We start from the raw sequence: 26,485 nt of genomic DNA, 5'->3' as shown, positions 1-26,485 counted from the left end.
TTTGTATTTTATTTTAATGGATACAACATTAGCTATTTAAGAAAACTAATTGGAAAATATGTTTCCATTTTAAGGATAAATGCTAGTAACTATTTGAGAAAATAAATTGGAAACCAAAAAATGCACCCTCCCATACAATATCAGAATTAACATCTATTTATATAAGTACTATCAAATCATTAAGGAACAGATAATTCCTGCCTGTAAAACTATATTTTAGGTATTAAACAGGGAAAGTTGTCTTAATTTAATTTGGAAAAGTTAAGGAAAAAATCTTTATTAAGAGCACAAATTTTCATACATTCAGCACTTAAATGTAATAAACTAAATGTTTTAGAGAGAACAAATAATGTTTATCACAAACCTGTAACAGATTGTCTTACTTAATGGTAAAACTTTAGATACTCCTGTTAAAGACAAAGATACCTGTCTCTTAGTAATTAGGTAAGAAAAGTAAGAATGGAATTTAAAAAGAGGTAAAACATGTTATTTTCAACAGTAATATGAACTTTTTATGTAAAAAACTTAAGAGAATCTCCAACAAAAGAGAAATGTTAAGAGTTTAAGAAGTTGATGGATATGAGATTATTCACTTAATAAGTAACTATTTCAGCTGGGTACCAGGGGCTCACACCTGTAATCATCACTACTCAGGAGGCTGAGATCTGAGGATTACAGTTGAAAAGCATCTGCGGCAGGAAAGCCCATGAGAGTCTTTATCTCTAGTTAACCCCCAGAAAACTGGAGTGGCGCTGTAGCTCAAAGTGGTAGTGCTCTAGCCTTGAGCTCAAAAGGCTCAAAAGCTCTGGATAGAGTCCAGGCCCTGAGTTCAGCCCTTCCCTCCTCTCCCTCCCCCCTCCCCCCCACACACAAAAAATAGGTAACTCTTTCCTAGACATAACCTCAGTATTCATCAACTGGTGAATGAATTAAAGAAAATATGGGGGCTGGGAAGGTGGCTCAGTAGTAGAGCGCTTGCCTTGCATGCCTGAGGCCCTGGGTTTGATTCCTCAGTACCACATAAGCAAAAAGAAAAAAGCCGGAAGTGGCACTGTGGCTCAAGTGGTAGAGCGCTAGCCCTGAGCTGAAGAGCTGAGGGACAGCGCCCAGACCCAGAGTTCAGGCCCCACGACCGGACCCCCCCCCCCCCAAAAAAAGAAAGAAAATATGGACATAACATGATGAAATACTCTTATCCATCAAAAAGTGACAAAGTACAACATGGATGGAACCAGAGGTCGTTAAGTGAAATAAGCCGGATACATAAAGACAAATAGAACATGATCTCATTGATGATTTCCAAAAACTAGAAAGGGCTTTGAATATTTCTATTGTAATGAAATGATGCTTGAGGAAGTAAATTTGCCTTGCCTTAAACATTTTACAATTGGATATGTGTCCAAAATGTGTGTGTGTGTTTATGTATCAGTTGAAAAATAAATTTAAAGCCAGGTACCAGTGGCTTACACTGTAACACTGAGTAACTAATCCTATTTACTCAGGATTCTGAGAGCCAAACATTGTAGTTCGAAACCCAGCTTGGGCAGAAAAATCTGTGAGACTCACTGAATCCAATTAACCACCAAAAAAACCAAGGGTGGAGCTATGGTAGTACAGTGCTAGTTGTGAGCAAAAAAAGCTCAGGGACAGTGCCCAATCCCTGAGGTCAAGCCTCAAGACCAAACCCAATCCCTGAGGTCAAGTCTCAAGACCAACACAAAAGAAATTAAAGTTTTATATGTATCACTTATATGCATTTATAAAATGTAGCTGACTGGAAAAGTAAAAATCATATAGAAAAACTGAGATTTCTAAGACTAAAACCAACAAATTAAGTGAGATCATTATGGGAAAATATATCTATTGAAAGACATTAGTAGTACCTGAATAATAGAGAAATATGTTTTTACTGTGGACCAGTAAACTCAGTTTTATAAAGGTGGCAGTTCCCCCAAACTTACCTATAAGTTTAATGTAATCTAAAACCTTTAGATCAATTTGTGGAATACAGTATACTTATTCTAAAATTTATATGAAAAAGCAAATGGCAATAAATAGTAAAGTAATAAATACTAAGTCAACTAGTAAGAACAAGCTGAGGAGCTTGCCCTCAACAATATCAAGATAAAAGTAATTTGTACAATGGTATCGCTATGAGCACAATGATAGCTACCTGGTGAATGAAATAGGGGAAATACCTGTTTGACATTTGTTTGCAAAGAAAGCAAATCAAATGTCTATGTTCTTACTTAAATTAGGAGGAAGGAGTCTAAATTTCTTAGTGATTTTTTTTCAACCAAGTATAATTTTAGCAAATGAGTTTCTTTAAATGTACTGCCTCAGTTCTAGATTTCTTCCATCTTCAATTCCACAATGTGAAGGCTTTCAGTTATATAACTCAAACAGTGGGTTTAAAATACTGCTACATGATAATTCTGAATACCTACTTTTAGAGAATTAAATCACACATGAATATTCTTGAAGAATTGTGAGGGTAATTACATGAGTGCCTTTGCTGTATTTTCAGACACAACTGTGGATTTTTATTTCCCAGTCCTATATGTGGTAAGCCCTGAAAACATTAGACTGGTGGTCTCCTGAGAAATCTATATTATACACACATATCCTTAACCTTTACTTTGGATTTTACTTACAATTCAACTTTGTTTAAATATGCCCCAGTCCATTTTACTACCAGATGAGGAATGATCAGTGACAAATTATTGTTAAGAACTTTTGGTGATATAGGAACAATAATTAAGAATTTTTAAGTCAATTATAATTGTCATAACTGTTGCAAATCTTTAATAACAACCTTTTTAATTCAAAACCAAATTGCACTAAAACATGAAATAAAAAACATACAATGTAAGTTTTTAGTAAAGATACTTTTTATATTGTATTTTCCCATGTTGCAAAACTTAAAACGTTTTGGTTGATTCTTGTAATTATTTGAATTTTTGTTCTATTGACATATTACTATGCTTTGTAAAGCGCTACAAGGTATTATGGTTTTTTTTTTTTTAAATTTATATCAATGCTTGTGCTCAAGTAGTAGACACTATGGGACAATAAAAATAATGCTTTATATTATTTATACTCTTACTTATTCTCAGTAACCTTTTTAGTTAGACATGCTCTTTAGACAAAATGGAATTATCAAAATATCAAAAATTACTGTTTTTGTATTTCCTGCTAATTTTCTTAATCAATTTCTTTTCTTTTTTAGGTATCTGGTAGATAGTCGTTGGTTTAAACAGTGGAAAAAATATGTTGGCTTTGACAGTTGGGACAAATACCAGATGGGAGAGCAAAATGTATATCCTGGACCCATTGATAACTCTGGACTTCTCAAAGGTCATTATTTTCTTACTTTACTAACATTGTAAATTTATTAAATTTCAATGTGTAAATATCAGTGAATGTACGATGGAAAAGGTTAATGTGAATAAATATATAGATCAAAAATTTCTTTAGGTGCCTGGTATGGTGAAACAACTATAATCTCAGCCTATGGGAGGCTGAGACAGGAGAATTGAGAGAGAGAGGAAAGGAGAGAAGAGGGAAAGGGAAAAGGAATGGGAAAGAAAAAGCTAAGTGCCAGTGGCTTTACCTGTAATCCTACCTATTTAGAAGGCTTAACACTAGAGAATTTTCATTTGAACCCAATCCTAGGCAGAGAGGTCACAAAACTGTCTCTAAAATAAACAATAAAATATCAAGCTGGAGCCATGGCTCCAGTGGCAGAACATAACCAGTCAAGTAGGCCTAGAAAATGTGAGGCCCTGAGTCCAAACCCAATAACAGCAAAGCAAACCAAAAACATTTACATGATAGATTTGACCTGATTAATCCAGATTATTCCATTCTGATTATACACTGTTATATATTATGACGAATTTTCTTTTTATTTATGGTGTAATGGATTATTTAAATCTGGAGGTAAAGAATGTAAGTTACAAAGCACTGTATTAATATTTGGAAAAAATGCTGTGTTACCTGTTTTTTTCCCTTATTAGACATATGGTATGGTTAAAAGTTGTGGAATACCAACATATGCTTGTAGTTTTCTATTTTTGCATTATTCTTACAAAACTCTCAGTGCTCGCCAACTTCACTTTACCACTGATTATATCCAAAGAGAATAAAATGTAAATACTTCGTTCTCAATTTCTGGCTAAGATGGAATAAGAAGGATCACGTTTACCCTTGTACCCGAAATAGCTTGAATTCTAACAAAATAGATGAAATAATGGTTATCAAGAGCACTGGATATCAAGCAGCATAAAGCAGTAGTCCCTGAGAGATGAGGAAAAAATGAAGCGAGTTCTAATTGTTTTCAGCTTACTGTAATAGAATTTCCCATATACAACACAGGAAGGAGAAGTCCCTGTAGACTCTGGCAGGGTTGAGGAAACAAACTTTGAAGTCCAGGAAGACCAGGTATCAGTGAATAGCTAAAAGAGACTTTGAGCTCTGCAGAGAAGAGTTTCTCTCAAGTCTTTAAGTCTGTTCTTTCTTTTTTTTCTTTCCTTTTCTTTCCGTGTGTGTGTGTGTGTGTGTGTGTGTGTGTGTGTGTGTGTACACTAGAGATTGAACTCAAGACCTTGTGTTCACTAGGCAAGTGCTCTACTGCTTGAGCTATATATACATTCAGTATCTCCTTGTATTGGATATTTTTGATAGAAAGCTTTACTTTATTCCTAAACCCAGCCTGAGCTGTGGTCTTCCTTCTTGTGCTACCCTTTTTCACTGGCAGTGACAAACATGTGCCACTATACCCAGCCACTGTGCTTTCCTTATAGCTGGAGTAACAGTAGAGCTCCATCATACCCACCCATTGCTTGAGATGCAACCTCATGAACTTTTATGCTGTGACTGGCTTTGAGCTGCAATCCTCCAGTTGGTACCTTTGAAGTAGCTTGACCCAGTTTCTCTTGAATCTTTAACTGATCAGCAAATACATGTGAGGATGCTGCCTAAGAGCTGGGAAAGAACTGCCTACAAAATCTTGATGGATGGACGCTCAAATGACAGAATGCTTGCCTAATATATGCAAGGCCCTGGATATAGTTTTTGTGAGATTCATGTAAGAATGGCAATAATTAATATTCCCAGTAGCCAGATTGGAAAACTTAATAAAGTTAAAAGATTTCAAATTATATATTGTATGTTCTGTTACTATACTACAATAAAACCTACTTTGAAGAAAAAAAAGTCTAGTGAAAAATGTAGGCAAAAGTTTGATCAAACACTATCAGAAAAGAGAATACTTATTTAAAAGCATATAGGGGCTAGGAAGATGGTTTAGTGGTAGAGTGCTTGCTTTGCATGCATGAGGTCCTGGGTTTGATTCCTCAGTACCACATAAACAGAAAAAGCTGGAAGTGCTGCTGTGGCTCAAGTGGTAGAGTGCTAACCTTGAGCTGAAGAGCTGAGGAATGGTGCCCAGGGCCAGAGCTCAAGCCCTATGACCAAAAAAAAAGCACATGTAAAGACAGTCTCACAAGTATTAAAGCTCAGAACTATATGAGAGGTACTGAGGAAGAGCTCAGCAGTAGAGTTCCTGCTTAGCCCCACAGAGCAAATGAACAAAATCACAGTATGTTTGCAAACCATTGTTATTGAAATGATTGACTTAAAAGACATGCCCACCATATGTTGTCAAAGATGCTGAAGAAGTGGAATTCAAGAAACATCATGGTACCCAATCATTCTATATGGAGATACTCAAAAGAAATTAAAGCATCTATCCATATGAAAAGTTGTACATGACTTATACAGGTTTTTTTTAATATTAGAAAAATTATTAGCATCCCAAATGCCCATCAACACCTGAATGAATATAAATATATGATAATATAGTTATATAAGTAAAAGCCAGTTCATCATCTAAAGATAGGTAATTCTAGAAAATGAAATTTGTCTATAATAGTATGGTACCGGTACTATTTTCATGTCAAATTCTAAAAAGTACAAATTATCCTAGAGCTGCAAACATTGACTGTTGGTTTTACTTCTGGGTGTGGTGGATATCCTCATTTTGTTAATGAGGAGTTTATACTTGGTATGTCAAAACTTAATCAAGTTGTATAACTTAAATATGTATAATTTATTATATACTATACATACAGAAATAATGCCAATTCTGTGTCTTGAGTGTGTTCTAAAAAATGAATTGATCATTTTATACCATCTAAACTCAACTAATATAGAAATTAACATGTAAGCCTTTATTTTTAAACTTTCTAAGGGTTGTTTTTGTTCTTTTTAATACTGTGTTACAGAGCAAATGAGTTTTTAAAAAAGTCATGTGGAATTCAAACTCTGCAAGTCTCTGTACATGTGATCTTGGGCAGGTTTCAACATATCTATTTTCTTTGTAGTTTAAATGGAGAGACTGAAGAGACCTACTTCGTAGTATCACTTGGAAAATTAACTGAGATAACGTGGTTTTCTAAAATAAAGCATTTCATAGTTCCAATAATTTTCTATTACCACCTTGGGCAAATTATTCACTACCCCAATACATTCTAATCTACAATGGAAATTCTTTATAGTTTAGGATTTGTGTGTGTGTGTGTGTGTGTGTGTGTGTGTGTGTGTGTGTGTGTGTGTGTGTGTGTGTGTGTGTGTGTGTGTGTGTGTGTGTGTGTGTGTGTGTGTGTATGTGTTTATGTTTATGCTAGTATCAGGGCTTGAAGTTAAGACCTTGTGCTTTCAGTCAACTTTTCCTCATAGCTACTGCTCTACCACTTGAGCTATACCTCTAGTTCAGCATTTTATCATTAATGGATAAGAGTCTCAGGGAATTTTCTGCCTGGGCTAGCTTTGAACTACCATCCTCAGGTCTCAGCCTCATGAGTAGCTAGAATTACAGGCATATAATAACATTTGATTAGAATTCTTTTGAAAATAAACTGTTACAATATAGTTAACTGCTATAGGATATCTCTCATAGTATGGGCTACTTAGTGAAGGATTACTTATGTAATTTTCTTTTATCTTCATGATTTCTGAAAATTATTTCAAATTGTTTGTATCAACTATTTAAAAGTTAAAAACTAATATTTAAAAGATTGAGCTTAGCTAAGTGCTGGTGGTTCATACCTATAATCCTATCTACTCAGGAGGCTGAAATCTGAGGATTGCAGTTCAAAGCCAGCCAGCACAGGAAAGTCCGTAAGACTTTTTTTTTTTAATTTTTTTATTTATTTTTTATTGTGAAAATACTGTACAGAGGGGTTACAATTACATGGGCAAGATAATGAATACATTTCTTATCAAGCATTGTAGCCTCCTCCTTTGTTTCCCCTTCCCATCCCTCCCAGCCTCCCTCCGCCCTCCAGAAGACTCTTATCACCAGTGAATGATCAAAAAGTCAGAAGTGGAGCCTGTATGTAGTTCATATGGTGAAGTGCTAGCTTTGAACACAAAAGCTCAGAAACAGTGCCCAGGCCCTAAGAGCTCCAGGACCATCACGTGCACACACACGTGTGCGCCATGCACACAAGATTGCACTTAAAAGTTATTAGTTTATACTGTTATTGAAATTAGTAATGAATTCAGACTTTTCCCATTTCCTTCTATATAAAAATAGCTTCCTCAGAGTTTAGAAACATTGTGACCACATACTGATTCTAGAATGCATATCAGTCTGTTAATCTCTTCAGTTTTTTTTCTCTTTGATTATAGTTATATCTTATTAAAAATAGTATATTAAAACTATTGAAATGCTGCAAAGAACAGTTTTGCTTCCTGTGTCTATTAATTAGGTTAACTCGGGCCTGTTATCCCATCTGCTCGAGAAGTTTGAGGCCCTCATCAAAAAGTTAGTAAGACCCCATCCTAACAAAACAAGCCAGACATGATGGCATGTGCCTGACAGGAGACTATAAATAGGAGAATCAAAATCTGAGGCCAGCATCAGATCAGGGTCAACAGTAAGACCCTATCTCAAAAGGAGGCTTTGGCTTAAGAGCACCTATTTAGCAAGGTGTAAAAAGTTCTAAGCTCAAACTCTAAGACTTAGAAGAGCTCATCTTGGTGGTGTACCTCTATAATCCCAATACTCAGAAGGTTGAAGGCTAGAGGATTTCAAGTTCAAAGACAGCCTAGGCCACATTGTGATAACCTGTCTTTCAAAAAACAAAGCCTAGAATCAAACCAACAACAAACTCAGAACAAAAAGATATTCTTTAGGTTACACATAACTTAATGAGCTATTTGTTTCCATACTTTAGAAATTCAAATGATTAATTAATAAGTGAGTTCAGATTAAGACTGTGATGTAGCTATTACTCACGTCAGGAAATTACTTCTACTCAGGAAATTACTTCTAGATCTCTGATATGTCCTGTACTAAACTTTTTTTAAAATTTATTATTTTATTTTTTTATTTATTTTATTTTATTTATTTTTTTTTTGGGTCTGGTCGTGGGTCCTGAACTCTGGGCCTGGGTGCTGTCCCTCAGCTCTTCAGCTCAAGGCTAGTGCTCTACCACTTGAGCCACAGCGCCACTTCTGGCTTTTTTCTTCTTGCTTATGTGGTGCTGAGGAATCGAACCCAGGGCCTCATGCATGCAGGCAAGCACTCTACCACTAAGCCACCTTCCCATCCCCAAAAGTTACATTTAAAAAAAAAGACTAATTGTATACTTTTCAAACAAGTTTATTTTGAAATATTTAGATTTGATTTTTGCTAGAGCTTTTTCCTTAGAACTGATTGTTTTCAATACTTCTAAGGCATCTTCATGAACTTAAATAATTTATAGTGTTCTATAACCAACGTATTTAGAGATAATGTGCTACTATTTCATTTTTTTTTTTTTTTTAAATTTTATTTTATTTTATTTGAGAACATACTGTACAGAGGGGTTACAATTACATGGGCAGGATAAGTGCTACTATTTCATTTTATGGATTGAGTTTGTTTTTTCCTTGCAGATGGTGATGCCCAGTCACTTAAAGAGCATCTTATTGATGAATTGGATTACATACTATTGCCAACCGAGGGCTGGAATAAACTTGTCAGCTGGTATACATTGATGGAAGGTCAGGAGCCAATAGCAAGAAAGGTATATCTGAGAATAACTGAATATGAATCTATTTTTCTTGTAGTTCATATTCTATTGTTAATTAAATGAATTGTGAAGCCTACTTACTTTGGGAGAAAGGCCAGCAAAATACTGCTATAGACTGTATCATAATAGCACAGATAGAGGGTTTACAGTCTGCCATACAACTTCTGAAGGGCATTATGCTGTTTCCAGGCTGCACTGCTTTTTATTTAAAATTATTAGAAAACAAGCTAAAAATTAAACTCTTTGCAATCAATTTTTTTTTTTTTTTTTTGTCGGTTGTGGGGGCTAAACTTTGGGCCTGTGCGCTATGCTATCCCTCAGCTCTTCAGCTCAAGGCTAGCACTCTACCACTTGAGCCACAGTGCCACTTTGGGATTTTTCTGCTTATGTAGTGCTGAGGAATTGAACCCATGCATGCAAGGTAAGTACTCTACCACTGAGCCACCTTCCCAGTCCACAACCAGTTTTTTTTTAACTGGAGAAAGAATGAAGACTTTTCATTTCTTTTTTAAGTTTTTAAGGAGTAGAGATATGCTCAAATGCTAAGAGTATCTGTCTAGCAAGGGCAAATCTCTGAGTTAAAAATCCCACTTTACACCCACGAATGAAGTTTTATATAATCTAGAAATGGGTGGGGGGGGGGCGGGGGGGGGGCGGGAGATGGGAAGGGGAAACAATGCTTGATAAGAAATGTACTTATTACCTTGCCCATGTAATTATAACCCCTCTGTACGGTATTTTCACAATAAAAAATTTAAAAAATAATCTAGAAACACTAAAAATGATAGTTTCCTAATCGTTGTGACTGAAGAGTAAGTTATGAAAGTCAGGATGTAGCTCATTTTCCATGTTTGCAATGTCAAATTTTGAAGTAAATCAGCCAGCTTACCATAAATAGTTAATAGTTGATACAAATATAATTTAGTTCTATATCATTCTTGGAGAATTGACCAATGCAAGAGATCTTACTAACATTTCTTGTCTGGTAAGCAAATTAATGGGGAAACGAAATGAGAAGTCTTTTAGGAGACTGTACCATTTTTTCTAATCACGTAAATGGAATTTACCCAACTTATCAAATAGTTTTCAAACTTTATATGCATCAAGCTGCTTGGAATCCTTATTATCTTTCTCCAAAAAAAAAAAAAATAGATTAAGTGAGCAGTTCTTTAAATTTGTGTTTTTACTAGGTAATACATGACCCATGCAGGTAAAATTCACTTTAAGGCTGGGTGTGGTGCTCATACCCATAATCTCAGCTGCTTTGGAGGTATAAACCAAGAAGATTAAGGTTCAGGACTAGCTGAAGCAAAGAGTTAGTGATACCTTCATCAACAAATAGTCCAACAGCAGTCATACACATCTGTACTATTGATAACAGGCTAGCCTAAGTGAAAAATGCTATTCCATAGTTAGCCCAGGTAAAAAATGCTACAAACTACCTGAAAAATAAGTAAAACAAAAATACTGAAAGCCCAGCTTGAGCACTCCAGCAAGTGCCCAGCTCCTTGCTTTTGTCATTATTTGCATTTACCCTAACTCCAGGAACTCTAACATATCTGCACTTATAAAGTGTTTAAAGAAATGAACATAGCTACTTTCTTCAAAATAATGTATATGTCCCATAGGCCTAGTATTAAGTTTCTTTAGGAATTATATTTGTTTCTCTTCATTTTTGGAGTAGGGAAATACTTGGAATGAAGTAAAGTTTCTATAAAGCTTACACATGCACATACAAAGAGTAGACTGAATTAGGTTTATCATGTATATGTAATTGACTTTGTACAAAATTTCTTCTAATCACAAGAAAGAGTAAAGAAAGATATTTTTAAATTGTGCATAAACTTATATTTTCTTCATAGATTGTTGTAGACATTGCTTTCATTGTGATTGAATTAAAGTATTTTTACATATCCATAGATCTTACACTTAAGAAGGCAAATTTCATCTTACGCACTCTTCTTTTTATAGCTATATAATGTTATACTTTTTACCTGTAATTCTGAAATATCATTTTTGAGTATTTGCTTCCGATATTTTCTGAAATGTACATTTTCTGAAAGGCACATAGAACTTTGTACTTTATTTTTTATGTTTTTTTTTCTGCTACATAGTCTTCAAAACATCTCCAATGGTTATTTTCAGTGAAAATATTTTTACTGAAGGAGAAGAACTGTATGTAAACAAATAATAAGTACACATGACCACAACAGATTCATGAATATACTCATTTTTTTTTGCCATGACTTTAGTTTTCCACATTTAGTAAGATCTTTTAAATAGAAATAGCTTGAGAATAAACTCAAAGAAAGGGACAGTTATTAATATGTTGCTTTTGGAAGTAGGAAGATATAGTAATAGTATTTTAAGTGTTGATGAGGTTTTTAACAACAATGTAAAATATGGTAAGAGAAAAGGAAAAATTTTTTTGAGTCCTAATGTGGATTTTTTAAGTGAACTTGTTTGTATAGAGGCCATACTGAATTTTGAGATTTCAATTTCCAGTTTTTTCCAGGAAAATATTAATATTTGGAAAGTTGAATTTCATTTTAAAAGACTACTTATTTAGACAATATGTAGCTTCATAAGTCACAGTGAGAGGTTTTCTTATTTTATTCTGTTCCTTTTCTTGGTTATTATTTGCCTTTTCCCCATATAAATGAGACCTGCAGTCTATCTCAGTTTTAGCAACCTACCAATAATTACTCAGTACCTTAATGTAATGTTATTTTAGGATATTAATTATTGAGATCCAAAGTTGAAATTTCTGTCTTAACCTGAGCAAAACTCAGCATAAGAGATCTAAAAACAATTTTGTTGGAGTCATTATTTATTAGTCTTACAAAGTAAGTTAATTTTATTAAACAGGAGAGAATACAGACTACTACCTTTTTTAGAAACTTGCTAAAACATAATTAAGAATATATATTGACAGCGTATAAAAATTCATGTTGGCTTATTCAGTAGATAACAGATAAACTGTATTTTAAAATGCTGAAATAATTTTTCCTGCAAGTGAAAGACCAGCTTATAAGTGCCATATTAAATTGTTGTAAACCTGTGAGTACATCTGAGCTGTCTGGAGCTTCCCTTTCACCATATTTGTCTGGGGTATCATATATCAGACCAGTTGCTATTTTCAGAAACAGTATTCATGACTGAAATCCTACAGTTAACCTTTAGAAGATCAAAAGGAAATATATGCATTTAAAAGGTGACCCTAATATATAAATGTTTTCTTCTTATACTTTTTTGCTTGCATGTTTTAACAGCTTTTTCTGTCATTTGTTACATAGAATTGCCAAGTATGCCTCTAAAGGTCAAGCAAAGTCATTTAAAATGAAACTAACCTATTCGCTTCAGGGACATAGGCAAATATTTTGGCAGCAGTAATTTGAAGTTGTCATAAAATATTTTTAACACAAAGTTATCTTAATATTGTAAAATTATATAAAACTTTTTAAAGGTTTTTTTTTTAAAATTTGGGATCACAACTAAGAATTGGACGAATGTATCTTTAATTGTACTTAGTAATTATGTATTGTATACAGAAAAAAACTATTTGAGTGACTTCATAGTTATAAAATGTATTTATTATTTGTATTGTTTCACAGTATCTTTATAGATCAATAGAATGCCTTTCCAGATTGACATTTAATGTTTTAAATCTGATTTTTTTCCCTAGAACTTCTTTAAGGAAATATGCTAAGAATCAAAAATATTGTTATAGCTGACACTAATTTCTTTCATTTTTAGGTGGTTGAACAGGGTATGTTTGTGAAACATTGCAAAGTAGAAGTATACCTCACAGAATTGAAGCTGTGTGAAAATGGAAATATGAACAATGTTGTAACTCGAAGATTTAGCAAAGCTGACACCATAGGTAATGCAAGATCCAGTTTTTGAACCATTTTATAGTTCACCTTGATAAATACTACCCCGCTAGGAGGATAACCATTCTAAAGGTTTATTAATAAACAGTATAGATTCTTAACTTCGATGCCATGTATTAGCTTAGAGATTAATTACTTGTTTATCACTGTTTTGCATTTAGTAAAATGAATTTAACATTTGTGCCATTTTATGTTAGAAAGCAAATACTGTTTTAATTTAGCATTTGAAAAATGTATGTCGTATACTAACAGCATAGATTAAACTGTGGCATTAAATAAAAACTGGCTTAAATAAAACTGTCAGATATTGTGTAAAATACCAGGTGATTATTTCCTTTTGGATCAAATACTATTAAAATAGCTAAGGCATTAGATACAGCATTATGATTGCAGTATTAGTTTTTTTTGTTGTTAATGAGTAACTTACAAAATTGTTTTCTAAAAATCAAAGTCTTATAGTCTTAAGTATCAGATCTTATTTTTATTTTTAAATACATATTTATTAAAGCTATTTTAATTTAAAATAAAGAATATATGTTTAAAATAAATTATTTTGGATAAATATTACAGTATTTTTATAAAACATTGTTCAAGAAACTAAAAGTACTATTTTCAAATGAGATTTTTATAAAACAAGAATAATGATAATAACATTGATCTTATTGGAAAATACCAGTGGTTAGTAGAAAATGAGACATGGGGCTAGGAAGGTGGCTCAGTGGTAGAGTGCTTGCCTCCCATGCATAAGGCCCGGGATTCAATTCCTTAGCACCACATAAACAGAAAAGGCTGGAAGTGGCTCAAGTGGTAGAGCACTAGCATGGAGCTGAAGAGCTGAGGCGCAGAGTTCAAGCCCCGGGACTTACAAAAAAAAAATGAGACATGACCTGTAGAATTTTAACTTGGAAAAAAAATTCTCCAATTTATGAATACCCTTGAGACTTCATCTCAGTGAAAGAGGTGGTACAAAAACCAAGACACTAGCTCAGTAAAATAAATCGCATAGCAAAATGGGCTGGAGATGTAGCTCAACCTGCAGAGTGCTTACCTAGTGTGGCAGTACTACTCAACCCCCCAGAAAATGATGAAGAGAAAATTTCCATATATGTTTGCTTTTAGTATATACATAAATATTTTTTGTTACTAGAAAAAATGTCTAGAAGAAATATCAAAATGTTAACAGATTATCTCTTGGTAGATAGTTTATACTGTCTATTTTTTCTGTATCTCTGCCTTGACCAAAACACATTTCTGCAACTGGGAAAATTATAGTCACTTTTACAGATAGTCCTACCTTCCTGCTCTGCCCCTTTTTTTTTTTTTTGTTGGTTGTGGGGCTTGAACTCTGGGCTGGAGTGCTGTCCCTCAGCTCTTCAGCTCAAGGCAAGCACTCTACCAATTGAGCTACAGCGCCACTTCCCTCTGCCATCTCGTTAAGGTAGATCTGTTTCTTGCTATGAATGCTATTTACATGAGTATGTCCACTTTGGAAACATCACAGTATACTGCTGATTAATCTTCTTTTTTTCTTTGATAAAATGAGAAAATACAACCTTGCCAAGATAGAAACTAATGCTATTTTATGTAATTATTTACATACTCTGGTTAATTCAGTTTGTTTTGATATACATTGAGATTTAATATTCATTTAATGTGCAATTTAAAATTAATTGATTACAAGACTTACAGAACTTCTGCTAAGTAGAATATAAACATTGGGCTAGATTCATAGAGAGTGAGTATACCTTTTAAAATTTCTTCAGAGAACATATTATTTAGTATCTTATTAATATTTTTCTGCAATTAGTCGACGCTAAAGTGTTTTATATTTCTTCACTTGTCATAAAATATTTAATTAGTTTAATTGTATCTGTAAGAAAAGTTGACTAGAATTAGATATTATAGCATTATCTAATACATCTTAATATTCATTTGGCAATAACTACTGAAACAATTACATCTGTATTCTCAAATATATAGACAGTCTTATATTAATATGTAGCTGTATTTTGAATATAATAAATTTTATACAAGCAGCCCATCAGATAAGTCATTTTCCTTTTCACTGTATTCATACAGTGTACTTAACTATTCATACTAAACTTTTATTTGCAGTTTACTTACTATTCATGCTGTAAATTTTATATATATAGATATATATACACACACATATAGTCTAATACAAATTTTTAAACTGGTAATGTCCTAAATAAAGTTTTCTATCCATATTCTCATACTATAATTTCAAAATCCTACATATCTTCAATATATTATCTTACGTGTCAAAAATGAAAGTCTATCCTGTATAACCAATATTAGTGTTGTAATTAAACACTTAACTTTTGAGGTCTTATTTCCTTAAATTACTTATTTCATCTTCCAAAGTTGTCATTCTGTCTAAAAACATACCTGGCTTAAAACTTTTATACAGAGTTTTATACAGAGTCTTAGGTTATTTCTTAATCTATTCTTGATATTTCTAGTTTAAATTTAGGATTTTTACTCAATACATACTTCGTGATATTTTAAATTTTTATTTACATACCTTTCCTCCCTCAATCTCAGATACAATTGAAAAGGAAATAAGAAAAATCTTCAATATTCCAGATGAAAAGGAGACTAGATTGTGGAACAAATACATGAGTAATACATTTGAACCACTGAATAAACCAGACAGCACCATTCAAGATGCTGGCCTATACCAAGGACAGGTATTGTTTAGCAATAATGTTTATTTTTCGCATAGTATACTTGAAGCTTGTTGAATTCACAAACTTTAATGAGCTCTCTGCAATATAAAATAAGTTCTGTTGTAATTGCTTCCTCTCTCTAACTCATCTCTTCGTTTTTCCTGCTGGTCAATACTGTAACTTCTGATTCTGTGCTTGAGCTTAGTAATAATCTACTTAAGTAGATTAAGAAGAAACTAGTTTAAGGAAAACATAGTAATTTTTTAAGATAACTTACTAGAATTCCTAAGAAGGATCAAATAGAAAAAATTTTTGTCTAGAAGCCATAAAGTCACTCTTGCAGCTATAACTTGCATTGAACTAGTGTGGAAGCAGCCATAGAGCAGATACATATTAGTGGTATGACTGTGTTATAATCAAAGCATTCTTAGCAGGGAAGCACCACAAGTAGACAATGGTTTGCCAGCTCCTATTAGCAGGTATTAGCCCATAATTTAATCATTATGTTAGAATCAAAAAAAAAAATTTCAACATACTGAAAGAGCTGTTTAGTTACAATGACAGACTGATTCTGCCTTCTAGTTGTCCCATGAGGTAATCTATTGTGTTCCCAGCCCTTGTCTTTGTATCCTCTTAACAAATCCTGCTACCTCCCAATTTATTAGATGCCTATTCAGTCTTATTTGTACCATAATATTTCTTCTAAAATTAAAACCTGAGTATTCTCCTTTTATAATAACCCTTTCCTAGCTCCTCAGTAACCAATGATAGTCATGTTTAGCCTCTATCTGCCAGCATCTGTAAATTACCCTTGTGTTATGGTTTACTCTTTAGCACTACCAAACTGAATAGTATATAGTTTTCTGAACACCAGCCTATTCCATACTTTCGCATTGTTCATCTATCTGCCTGGTATAACCTTCTTCCTTCTGCAATCATCTAGCAAAAAAATTCCTTTTATCCACTCAGATATTCAAACTGTTCATCCCATCTTATCATATCATTAGGCATAACAGATCTGATCATTCTTCAGATTCCAATCCAAATATCACATCATCTTTTCAGCATTCACATTTCTCAGTATCCATTGATTTTTTTTTTTAGAGAATAATTTCTCCCTTAATTTCCATAATTATTTATGAATTTATCTTTTGTATGTTATACTTAGATAATGAGTTTTTTTATTTAGATAGAGTTTGGGTTTGTTATATTTTATTTTTTTAATTTTTAGTACCTAGCACAGCAACTGATGATTCAGTATATTGATGTATTTTAGTCTAGTTTATTTTAAAAATTTGCTCAACGCTAATAATGTAATACTAAGATGTAAAAAAACTGAGAAAAACTCATAGTAAATGCCTACTATAAGTTGGATAATATATTAGGCTATTAAGAAACACTGATGGGGCTGGCAAGTTGGCTTAGTGGTAGAATGCTTGCCCTCGCTTGCATGAGGCCCTGGGTTCTATTCCTCAGCATCACATAAGCAGAAAAAGCCAGAAGTGGTGCTGTGGTGCAAGTGGTAGAACCACTAGCCTTTAGCTAAAGAACTGAGGGACAGTGCCCAGGCCGAGTTCAGGCCCCACGACCGACAAAAAAAAAAAAAAAAAGAAAAGAAAAACACTGATGTTTGAACATTATTTTAACTATTATATACTTAGGTGAAATCTTACCAAGTCCCATATACTGTACATTGCAATTTAAAGGAAAGTTACACCCTAGCTACAATGGTTTATCCCTGTAATCCTAGCTATTCAGAAGGCTGAGATCTAGAGGATCAGGTTTCCAGCCCAGGAAGAAAAGTCTTCAAGACTCCATCTAAAAGTAAACAGCAAATGCTGAAGTGGTGGAACACCAGCTGTGAGCAAGATAGTCAAGTGACAGCTCAAGACCCTGTGTACAAGCACTGGACTGGCACCAAAAGAAAAAAGAAAGCTACCTAGATATTTCTTTAAATGTTTTGAGTGCTCCTCTGAAATGGTTCACAATTTAATATCTGTTGTTTATATTAGAAATATTCTAAAAGACATTTATCTTTTAGAATAGGAATGTTTCCAGGAATATGCTTTCAAATTTCCAGATTATAGAGTAGTTCTTATATTATTTTTTGGTGTCAGTACTGGGGCTTGAACAGGGCCTGTGTGCTATCCTTTATCTTTTTTGCTGCTCAAGGCTGGTGCTTTACCACTTTAGCCACCTTTCTACTTCTGGTATTCTGGTGGTTAATTGGAGATAAGAGTCTCGCAGACTGTTTCTGCCCCATGCTGGTTCTGAACCATAATCCGCAGAATTCATACTCCTGAGTAGCTGAGATTACACACACAGACACACACAGGCTTCTGGCTAGAATAGTTATTTTTTGACTATAATAAATTACTGTAGCTTTTTTTTCTCATAATGAAATTAATGGTATCTTCATTAGAAAGTAAGGTCATGATAAATTACTAAAAAGTATCAATCCTAAATTGAAGTTTTAAATGTAAATTTTTATTCTGAAAATGAAATGTTTGAATAAAGGAGTGAATTTTATCATTCTTGTTAAAAACAATACACTTAAAAACAAAATAGGAATTTTAAGGACAGATGTTATTAGAAATTAAGGTGGTGTGGCCAAACTACATGAAATGACTGAATGAAAATTTCTGTTTCTAAAATCTCTTATCTTACAGTTGATAAAATGCCCTAAAATGACCATCATGTTATGTGTATCAGTAGTGAATTTATATATTACTGTACCTACATGTTGCAGAAAAAAAAAACCTTCAGAAGTTATGTTACTAAGTAAATTCTATTTTTTTAATCTTAAAGATGCCTTGGAATGGTAACTAAAAATTGAGACAGTGGCTAATGATATCTGGTAAATGAGAAGGCACCACATCATATAAGTTTTCTGTTGTATGAAATGCTACATTTTTGGTTTTTTTTAAAGCAAATTTTAACATTTTTAATTTCCACAATTTTCAACAAGCTTCCGTGAACTTTTTGGGTCGATATTTCATTATTCATTCATGTATTCTGAAACAAGCCCACATTTTATGTAGCTAGAATTGAAATACCAATTATATATGGCCTGGATACACAGTTCACAAAAGCCTAGTGCCTAGAAAAGGTAGAACAGATTACACACAATTACAAGTGTAAAAGAAAGAGTTAATGAAACTGAACATATAGAATCTATGTGGATTTGTATCGCAATGTAGTTTTTTCAGGTTGCATTGTTTATATATTTTTCTGATGGAAAACTAGATATTGATATCACTAATTTCCTTTACTGACTTAATCATTTTAGAACTACAGATATAAGGAAGCTTTAAGGATGGCTTTGCTTTGGTCTATACTTTTCACTTACTATAAGCAATTTTTTTTTGGGGGGGGGGGTGGTCGTGAGGCTTGAACTCTGGACCTGGGTGCTGTCCCTCAGCTGTTCAGCTCAAGATTTGTGCTCTACCATTGAGCCACAGTGCCACTTCCGGTTTTCTAGTGGTTAATTGGAGATAAGAGTCTCATGGACTTTCCTGCCTGGGCTGGCTTTGAACCGTGATCCTCAGATCTCAGCCTACTGAGTAGTTAGGACTACAGCTGTGAGCCACCAGCGCCTGGCTAACTTTTTCATATTTTTAATTAGCATCAATGCATACAGTGTACCTTGATTAGACCTCACTTCCTCTGTCATCCCTTTTACCTACTATCTCCCTTATCCCTTCTACCTACTTCCCAAGCCAATCTCAACAATCTTCACTGTTCCATTTTCACATATGTACAGAAGCATTTTGGCCATATTCACTCTTCCTTTGCTTTTACCAGTCTCCCTCTGCCTCTCACTAGTATCCCTACCCTAGTCAGGATATGTTTTACCTTCCTGTCTATCACTTGTTGTAAAGAGTGCATTAATGGTTCATCAGAGTGACCCCTTGCTTACTCTCAGTTTCCCTATCCTACCCTATTATTCACTAGCTTCCAGTGAGTTTTATTTTGCTATTTTCATCCACAAATGCAATCTGTTCTTACATTGTTTCCCTTCTCTACTAAAGGCAATCTCTTCCTCTCCCTCCCCTTCTCCCCCTCTTCCCTCTCTGTCTCTTCCCTTCCCCCTCTCTCTCTACCCCTACCTTCTCTCTTTCCCTCTCCCTCTCCCCTTCCCTCTTCTCTAGTGCCTTATTGCCACTTGCTTGCTAGGCAGGAGCAGTAGCATTGCCTCTTGCTTGCTAGGCAGGAGCAGTAGCATTGCCTCTTGCTTGCTAGGCAGGAGCAGTACCATTTAAGCTATACCTCCAGTCCCTAGAGGAATTTTTTTTTTTGTCTATCTCAAATATGTTGTACCAAAGAACAGCCTAATTCTCATAAATGTGACTCTTACCAATTACATATAAGATTGTATAGTTTACATGGTGACAAGGTAAATGAGTACTAATTTCAAAGCCCCACCTACATTGTGTAAATTTTAAATGTGGAATTAGCTGTGCCAGTGTTACTCAGTTACATTTGCAAAATGATAACTGATAACTAAGTATGTCTGGTTGGCATCTGTTAATTTGTACAGTCTTTGACATTAAGCTGCCAGTACACATGTAAAGCATATATATATAGAGAGAGAGAGAGAGAGAGTGTGTGTGTGTGTGTATGTGTATGCTGGTTCTAGGGCTTGAACTCAAGAGCCTGGACACTGTCTCTGAACTTTTTTCTCAAGGCTAGTGCTCTACCACTTAAGCCACAGCTTCACTTCCAGCTTCCAGACTTGCCTCCAACCCTGATCCTTAGATCTTAGCCTCCTGAGTAACTAGTATTTACTACAGGCATGAGCCACTGACACCTGGTAGAAAGTGTATTCTTTAAGCTCTAGGAATTTTTATTCTGTTTACTTAGTTTAAACTTTTTAAAATTACAGAATGTATTAGTTTTATCTTTTTTCCTTTTAAAATGCAGTTTTTGAGATGGGGGTCTTACTAAGGTGACCCACACTGGCCTTGAATTTATACTCCTACTCAGTCTCCAGATTGATAGGATTATAGGTACATGCACCACATACCTATCTTCTTTCCTTTTCACTATTGCTAACTCTTATTTGAAGTCTTCTTGTTTCCCTTGCACAGCTTTGGAACTAAAATGCAAAAACTTCTTTATTTTGTCTATTGTATCCTTTAATCTTTTTGTTTATTAGTGTATTCAGCTTATCTTCTAAAGCTATTTTACAACTTCATAGTTAAGGGAAAACACCCTTTATTGTGTCATATTTGCAGGTGTTAGTGATAGAACAAAAAAATGAAGATGGAACGTGGCCAAGGGGTCCTTCTACTCCTAAGTAAGTGCTCTGCTTCTTATGGCTTGATGCATGATTTTGAAGCCTTTAATTGCAGATAATGAAATTCAGAATGATAGAAAACCTAGTGCATGTTGGTAACAATGCATTCTGGATATTGTGCAGTTTATTCTTGGAGAAGTTATCCAATGTAAGTTATCACTTACATTAGTATGTTACAATTTTTTAAACTTGTTTTGTGCTGGTCCTGGGGCTTGAATTAAGGGCCTGGGCACTGTCTCCCCAAGATTTTTAGCTCAAGGCTAGCACTCTTCCACTTGAGCCACACCTCTACTTTCTGCTTGGTACTGGTTAGTTGGAGATAAGAGTCTCTTGGATTTTCTTGTCTGGGCTGGCTTCAAACAAGATCCTCAGATTTCAGCCTCCTGAGTAGCTAGGGTTACAGATATAAGCCACCAGTACCTATCCAGGTTTTTTTTTAAAATTTTTTTATTCAAATCTATTAGTATTAAGAACTGTATAAATGTTACAAATGTGAAAGTTGAATTAATCTATTCAATGAAATCACTGAGCACTTTATTTACTTTTACTGGCATTTAAAAAAGTATCCTAACAAAATGCTTGTGAAAATGAAATCTGAAAATAAAGGTAATGTTTTTACTTATTTGAATAAATGTTTTAGAATATAAAAGCACAAGTGGAGTTAGTGTCTTGAATGTTACAAGTTGCTTTTGTTCATTAATGTGAGAGAAAGTAAATCTCTTTGTTAAATTACCAGATCCATACTGCATTGTCTAAAACAAATCCAACAGTTGTATATCAGTATTTGTACTTTTCAGGAGCATGAGAAGTAATAAGGTAAATGTACCTATCTGCTTTGGAACCTTAAACCAATATTAGAGTCAAGCATGTTAACTTTCCTTCAATTAATATTCATGACAAGTGAGATTGACAAATAACTTCATGTCAGTTAAGACTAGGATGCAACTAAATGAATTGTGAAAACAACTTTAAATTTTCAGAGCTTTAGAATTTATGTGAGGAAGAATTATGAATCTATGAAATCCTTCAAATAATTAATTTTGATTAAATAATTTAGTAGATAACAGCAAATTAAAACCTTGATTTTTTTACTTAATTTCCTTCAAAACTGAAATGTATCTTCAGTAAGTGACTATCTTTTATATTTTATGTAAAGTTTTTTTTGGTAGTTTTAATTTGTTGTTAGAAAACACCTCAATATGATAATTATATGGGTGTGATTTTTTTTATTTTATCTTACTTAGCTGGACATGATAGGAAGGCAGAACTGAGTATTGCTAAAAGCATATGGGCTGAACCATGGAAATTTGGAAATTGTAAATAGATTTTTTTGTGAATGCTCACTTTTTATCTTTACACCAGAAACACTGGGATTTTTTACCTTATATATGTTTAGGTTGCTGTATACTTCCTGTGTCTTTAAATAATTCTTGAAATTATAAAGTTGATTGGATTAATATGAAACTACCATGCGTTCTAAAGATTGGAGATCTTTTCTATCTATAATTGCTGGTGTACAATTATAGATAATTATAGGCGCTGATGGCTCACGCCTGTAGTCCTAGCTACTCAGAAGGCTGAGATCTGGGGATCATAGTTTAAAGCCAGCCCAGGCAGGAAAGTCCTCAGTGAGACTCTTATCTCCAATAAACCACTCAGAAAACCGGAAGTGGTACTGTGGCTCAAGTATGGTAGAGCAGTAGCCTTGAACTGAAGAGCTAAGGGACAGCACCTAGGCCTAGAGTTCAAGCCCCATGACCAATCCCCCCATCCCCCCACCCCTCCAAAAAAGGTCTTCTCTGAGTCTGCCAGTATAAATAAGGATCCTAAATACTGAAGCATGAAAAGTTAATTCTCCAGTATAAAATGTGACAAATACTATACAACAGTGTGACTTATATTGCCAAATGTTAGTGTACCAGTTTACAAAAAGTGATTTAACTATTTGCACTTATGGATGAAAAAGACATAAAAACTAAAAATGAAAACAAAGAATAGCTAGGTGCCAGTGGCTCACACCTTTAATCCTAGGGGATTGAAATCTGAGGATTGTGATTTGAAACCAGCTTGCGCAATTGTAGTCTGTGAGACACTTACCTACAAGTAATCACCAAAAATCTCAGAGTAGAACTGTGTCTCAAGTAAAGCTTTGAGCAAAAAAAATTTAGGACAGTGTTCAGGCTCTGAGTTCAAGCCACAGGCCTTGCACAAAATAAATAAATATAAAAGCAGCCTCAGATATTATGTTATGTAAGATTTTAATAAACAGGCAAAAAGCTTGAATTTGGCTTGTGAACTATTTCTAATCCTAGCTGTATACTAGTAGTAAATCATGAAAATAGTATAAAAAATTTAATTATGAATGCACAAAATCTTATGGGGGAAAATGCAAACTGTATTAAAAGGCAAGACATGAATCATGTAACATGTGGCTTAAATTACACTGCTTGTTTTCACTCATACAGAATTCTATTCTCTTTTACATTTTTAATTTTTTTTGAAAAATAGTTTTTTTCAAATTAGTAAAGAACAATTCAAGTCCAATTCCTACTAGAGTATCAAGGAAAGTTACCTTCAAGTTTATTAAAAAGTTTCCTGGGCTCCCTCCCCAATTTCTGAGTTAGTGAATATGGGTATGCTCGTGTTCTAGTGAGCCAACAAGGTGTTGCTGATACTATATTGGTGTGAGAACTACACATGAAAAGTTGTGTAGGTAATATCTTGTGATACATACTGAATCTTTATGTTGAGCCTAGGAATTTGAATTTTAGAGGCTTCTTATGACAGGAAATGTAAGAATACTGTTATAGACACATGTGAAAAACAGGTTAGTATCTTACTTGTATCTGACTCTTCTAATGCCATTGTAAACAGAAGTACTAGTAGTACTGAAGGCACTAAAATTGTGTTAGGCCCATTTGCTTCAAAAGTGAAGCTGTGTCTGTGTTACGATGTATTTAAAGGATGAGATAGTGTGTGTATGTATATGTATTTTAATTGTCATGTGAAACAACACAAAATTTATATTATGAACCCATATGAGCACCACTGAGAAGCTTTCATCCTGGCTTTTTCTGCTAATTATGAACACATGATATGTATTAAAAATAGTGCTCATTTGTTTCTTCAGAACTTGCATTTCTAATCTAGTTTTTAAGAATTGCTACTACTCTAAAACATAGTCTTTTCTGATATTTTATAAAAGACTTTCCCACTGCTTTTATTCTGTTAAAGTTGACCATTTTCCAAGGACATTAGCATTGGATGAGTTGTCTCTTCTGTAGATGTGTAGCTAGATAAAGTGGAGTAACTGTAGAAGCCTGGGGGTTTCTGAAGAGAGGAGAAACCTGTATCAGGTAAAGTTACTTTACCAGAAACTTTTAAGATTAACACCTTATTTCCTAGCTGTCAATTCTAAGGTATAAATTCACTGATTTTTAATAATATTGTATTATTAACTTTTTTTCTGTTTTGTTTCATGTAGTTATCATTACATCAGTAAATGCTGAAGTAATGAACACTATATAAAGAAATTAACATTCTACAAAGAAAAAGTTATAAACTTTGATTTTTCTGAATTAAGTAAAATTTTCTCTTATGAGGATAGCATTAAATTTCATTACTTCATTTGCATTAATTTCTCAAAAAATTACAAAAACATAAAATTAGGTATATAGGAAAATAAATTAGTTAATGAAGATTCTGCAGAGTCCATTTTCATGGACAAGAAAAGGTTGAGAGATTTACCATCCAGATATGACAGGAGTGGCTAAATAAAATCAAATGAAACCCATACATTGTCTGCCATTGTGGTAACAAAATATCAAATTGATGGCTGCAATTCTAAGTATAAATTTAATCTATTTCCATACTGCTATACCATCTGTATCCAATATTTCAGTGTTTTGGAGAGTAAGCTCATAACTTGTATATATAATTACCTTGTACAATTTGTTACCTATATAACTGTAAAGCTAAATGGATTTGTAAATAGTATGTAAGCTTATTTGGTTAAAAAAAAGTATTAGGAAACATCACAAAGAGTTGATCTGCTGAGACTTTCACACTAAAAATCTTGTTCTTGTTGTCTAGGAAAGAGATATGAAATGGCTTTTTCTCAGATTTAAAAGTATGAGATAGTGAGAAAAACAAAAGTACTTAGGATACAATTAAAGAATTAGGTTTGAAGAGTAATGAGAACTACAGGCATGGTTTCATATTTTTAGAAGTGACAAATAATTAAAACTATAGAGAGCAATATGCTAAACCTTAAAGCATCTGCATCCCTGAGTAGTAATATAAACAAAATAGAAGTCGGGCACTAGTGCCCTAGATACTCAGCAGGCTGAGACCTGGGGAATCATGGTTCTAAGCCATCCCTGCAAAAAAATTCCTTGAGACTAGCAATAATTAACCAGCAAAATGCTGGACTGAAGGCATGACTCTCAAGTATTAGAGCACTAGCCTTGGCCTCATCCTCCCCTCCTTTTCACTCTTCTCCTCCGCCGCCCCCCCCCCCCCAAAAAAGGGGCTAAGCAGTAGCATGAAGCCCTAAGTTCATGCTCAGTTCACAAGAGAGCAGGAAAGAAAGATGAGATTTTGGAAAACTTGGATCCTAATTTGTGATAAAAGCCAAGGAAAAAGGACTTCTTAAAGCTACGTGTTACAGAAATGAGGGGATAGAGAGCAGAGAGGATTGATATACTTGCCAGAAGAGATCTTTGTTTAAATTACCATGTACTATTCCAACAGCATATTGAGAATGGAAAATAGATAACAGGGAAAGGCTGTATAAAGACTTATCAGAAAATGAAAGCTAACCTAAGGTGGGACTTGATTGGAGAGGAATGATTAGTATTTTGTCACCTAAAAACAAAAGTGCCATAAATTATTATGACAAAAGTGTCATCATATTAGAATGAACGGTTATTTACCACTTACTTACTTTTCTGTTATTTCATTTTACTTACTTCAAATCCTTTGTGGATATTCTTTGGGGTGTATAAAAACACTACTTAGAAGTTACTTGATTTAATATTTTTTAGGATTTTAAATATGTATTTAAGTTTTCATCTAGAATGCTTAATATGTATATAGATTGAACAGATCTTTTCTATATCTAAAATGTCTTTCTTTCTGTACTCTACTGACTTTCTATTGTATAAAGATAATGTATAATGTAGTACTAGTTCTCCTAGTTTTATCAAACCACATATTGTCACAAAGTTAGAAATTGTAGTATTTGCATATGTAGATGAATGTACTTTAAAATATAATTTTCATATAGATGCTTGATGTTTATTACCCACAAACAATTACAAGTTGAGTATTCCTTATCTGAAATATTTGGGACCCGAAGTCCTAAACTTTACATGTTCACACTTTGAATAAGGCATTTGGATTTCAAATTGTGAAATATTGGAAGATTGGGCATCACTAGTTCAGAATTCTGAAAAACTCTGAAGTTCAAAACTTTTCAAATATTATATCAGTACTCAAATGCTTTGTTTTTTAGAGTAC

General features: G+C 33.8%; 1 protein-coding gene across 4 annotated transcripts in view; it reads left to right on the top strand.

Annotated features, from left to right (window-relative positions):
• Nucleotides 1-26,485, top strand: part of Usp15 (ubiquitin specific peptidase 15) — a 102,687-nt gene that overhangs the window by 20,843 nt on the left and 55,359 nt on the right. For all 4 annotated transcript variants that reach the window (XR_006150483.1, XM_042698609.1, XM_042698610.1 and 1 more), the window contains exons 2-6: nt 3,230-3,357; nt 8,947-9,077; nt 12,840-12,966; nt 15,542-15,687; nt 20,904-20,965. Coding sequence is in view for 3 of the 4 variants with exons in the window: in XM_042698609.1 (XP_042554543.1) it covers nt 3,230-3,357; nt 8,947-9,077; nt 12,840-12,966; nt 15,542-15,687; nt 20,904-20,965 (594 nt within the window). In the remaining variant the exon portion in view is untranslated. The remainder of the gene's footprint in view (nt 1-3,229; nt 3,358-8,946; nt 9,078-12,839; nt 12,967-15,541; nt 15,688-20,903; nt 20,966-26,485) is intronic.

The sequence above is a fragment of the Dipodomys spectabilis genome, unplaced genomic scaffold (assembly GCF_019054845.1).
Source record: "Dipodomys spectabilis isolate Male_0828 unplaced genomic scaffold, ASM1905484v1 ptg000234l, whole genome shotgun sequence".
NCBI lineage: Eukaryota > Metazoa > Chordata > Mammalia > Rodentia > Heteromyidae > Dipodomys > Dipodomys spectabilis.
Note: the sequence above shows the minus strand (reverse complement) of the source record. Positions and strands in the feature narration are given on the sequence as shown.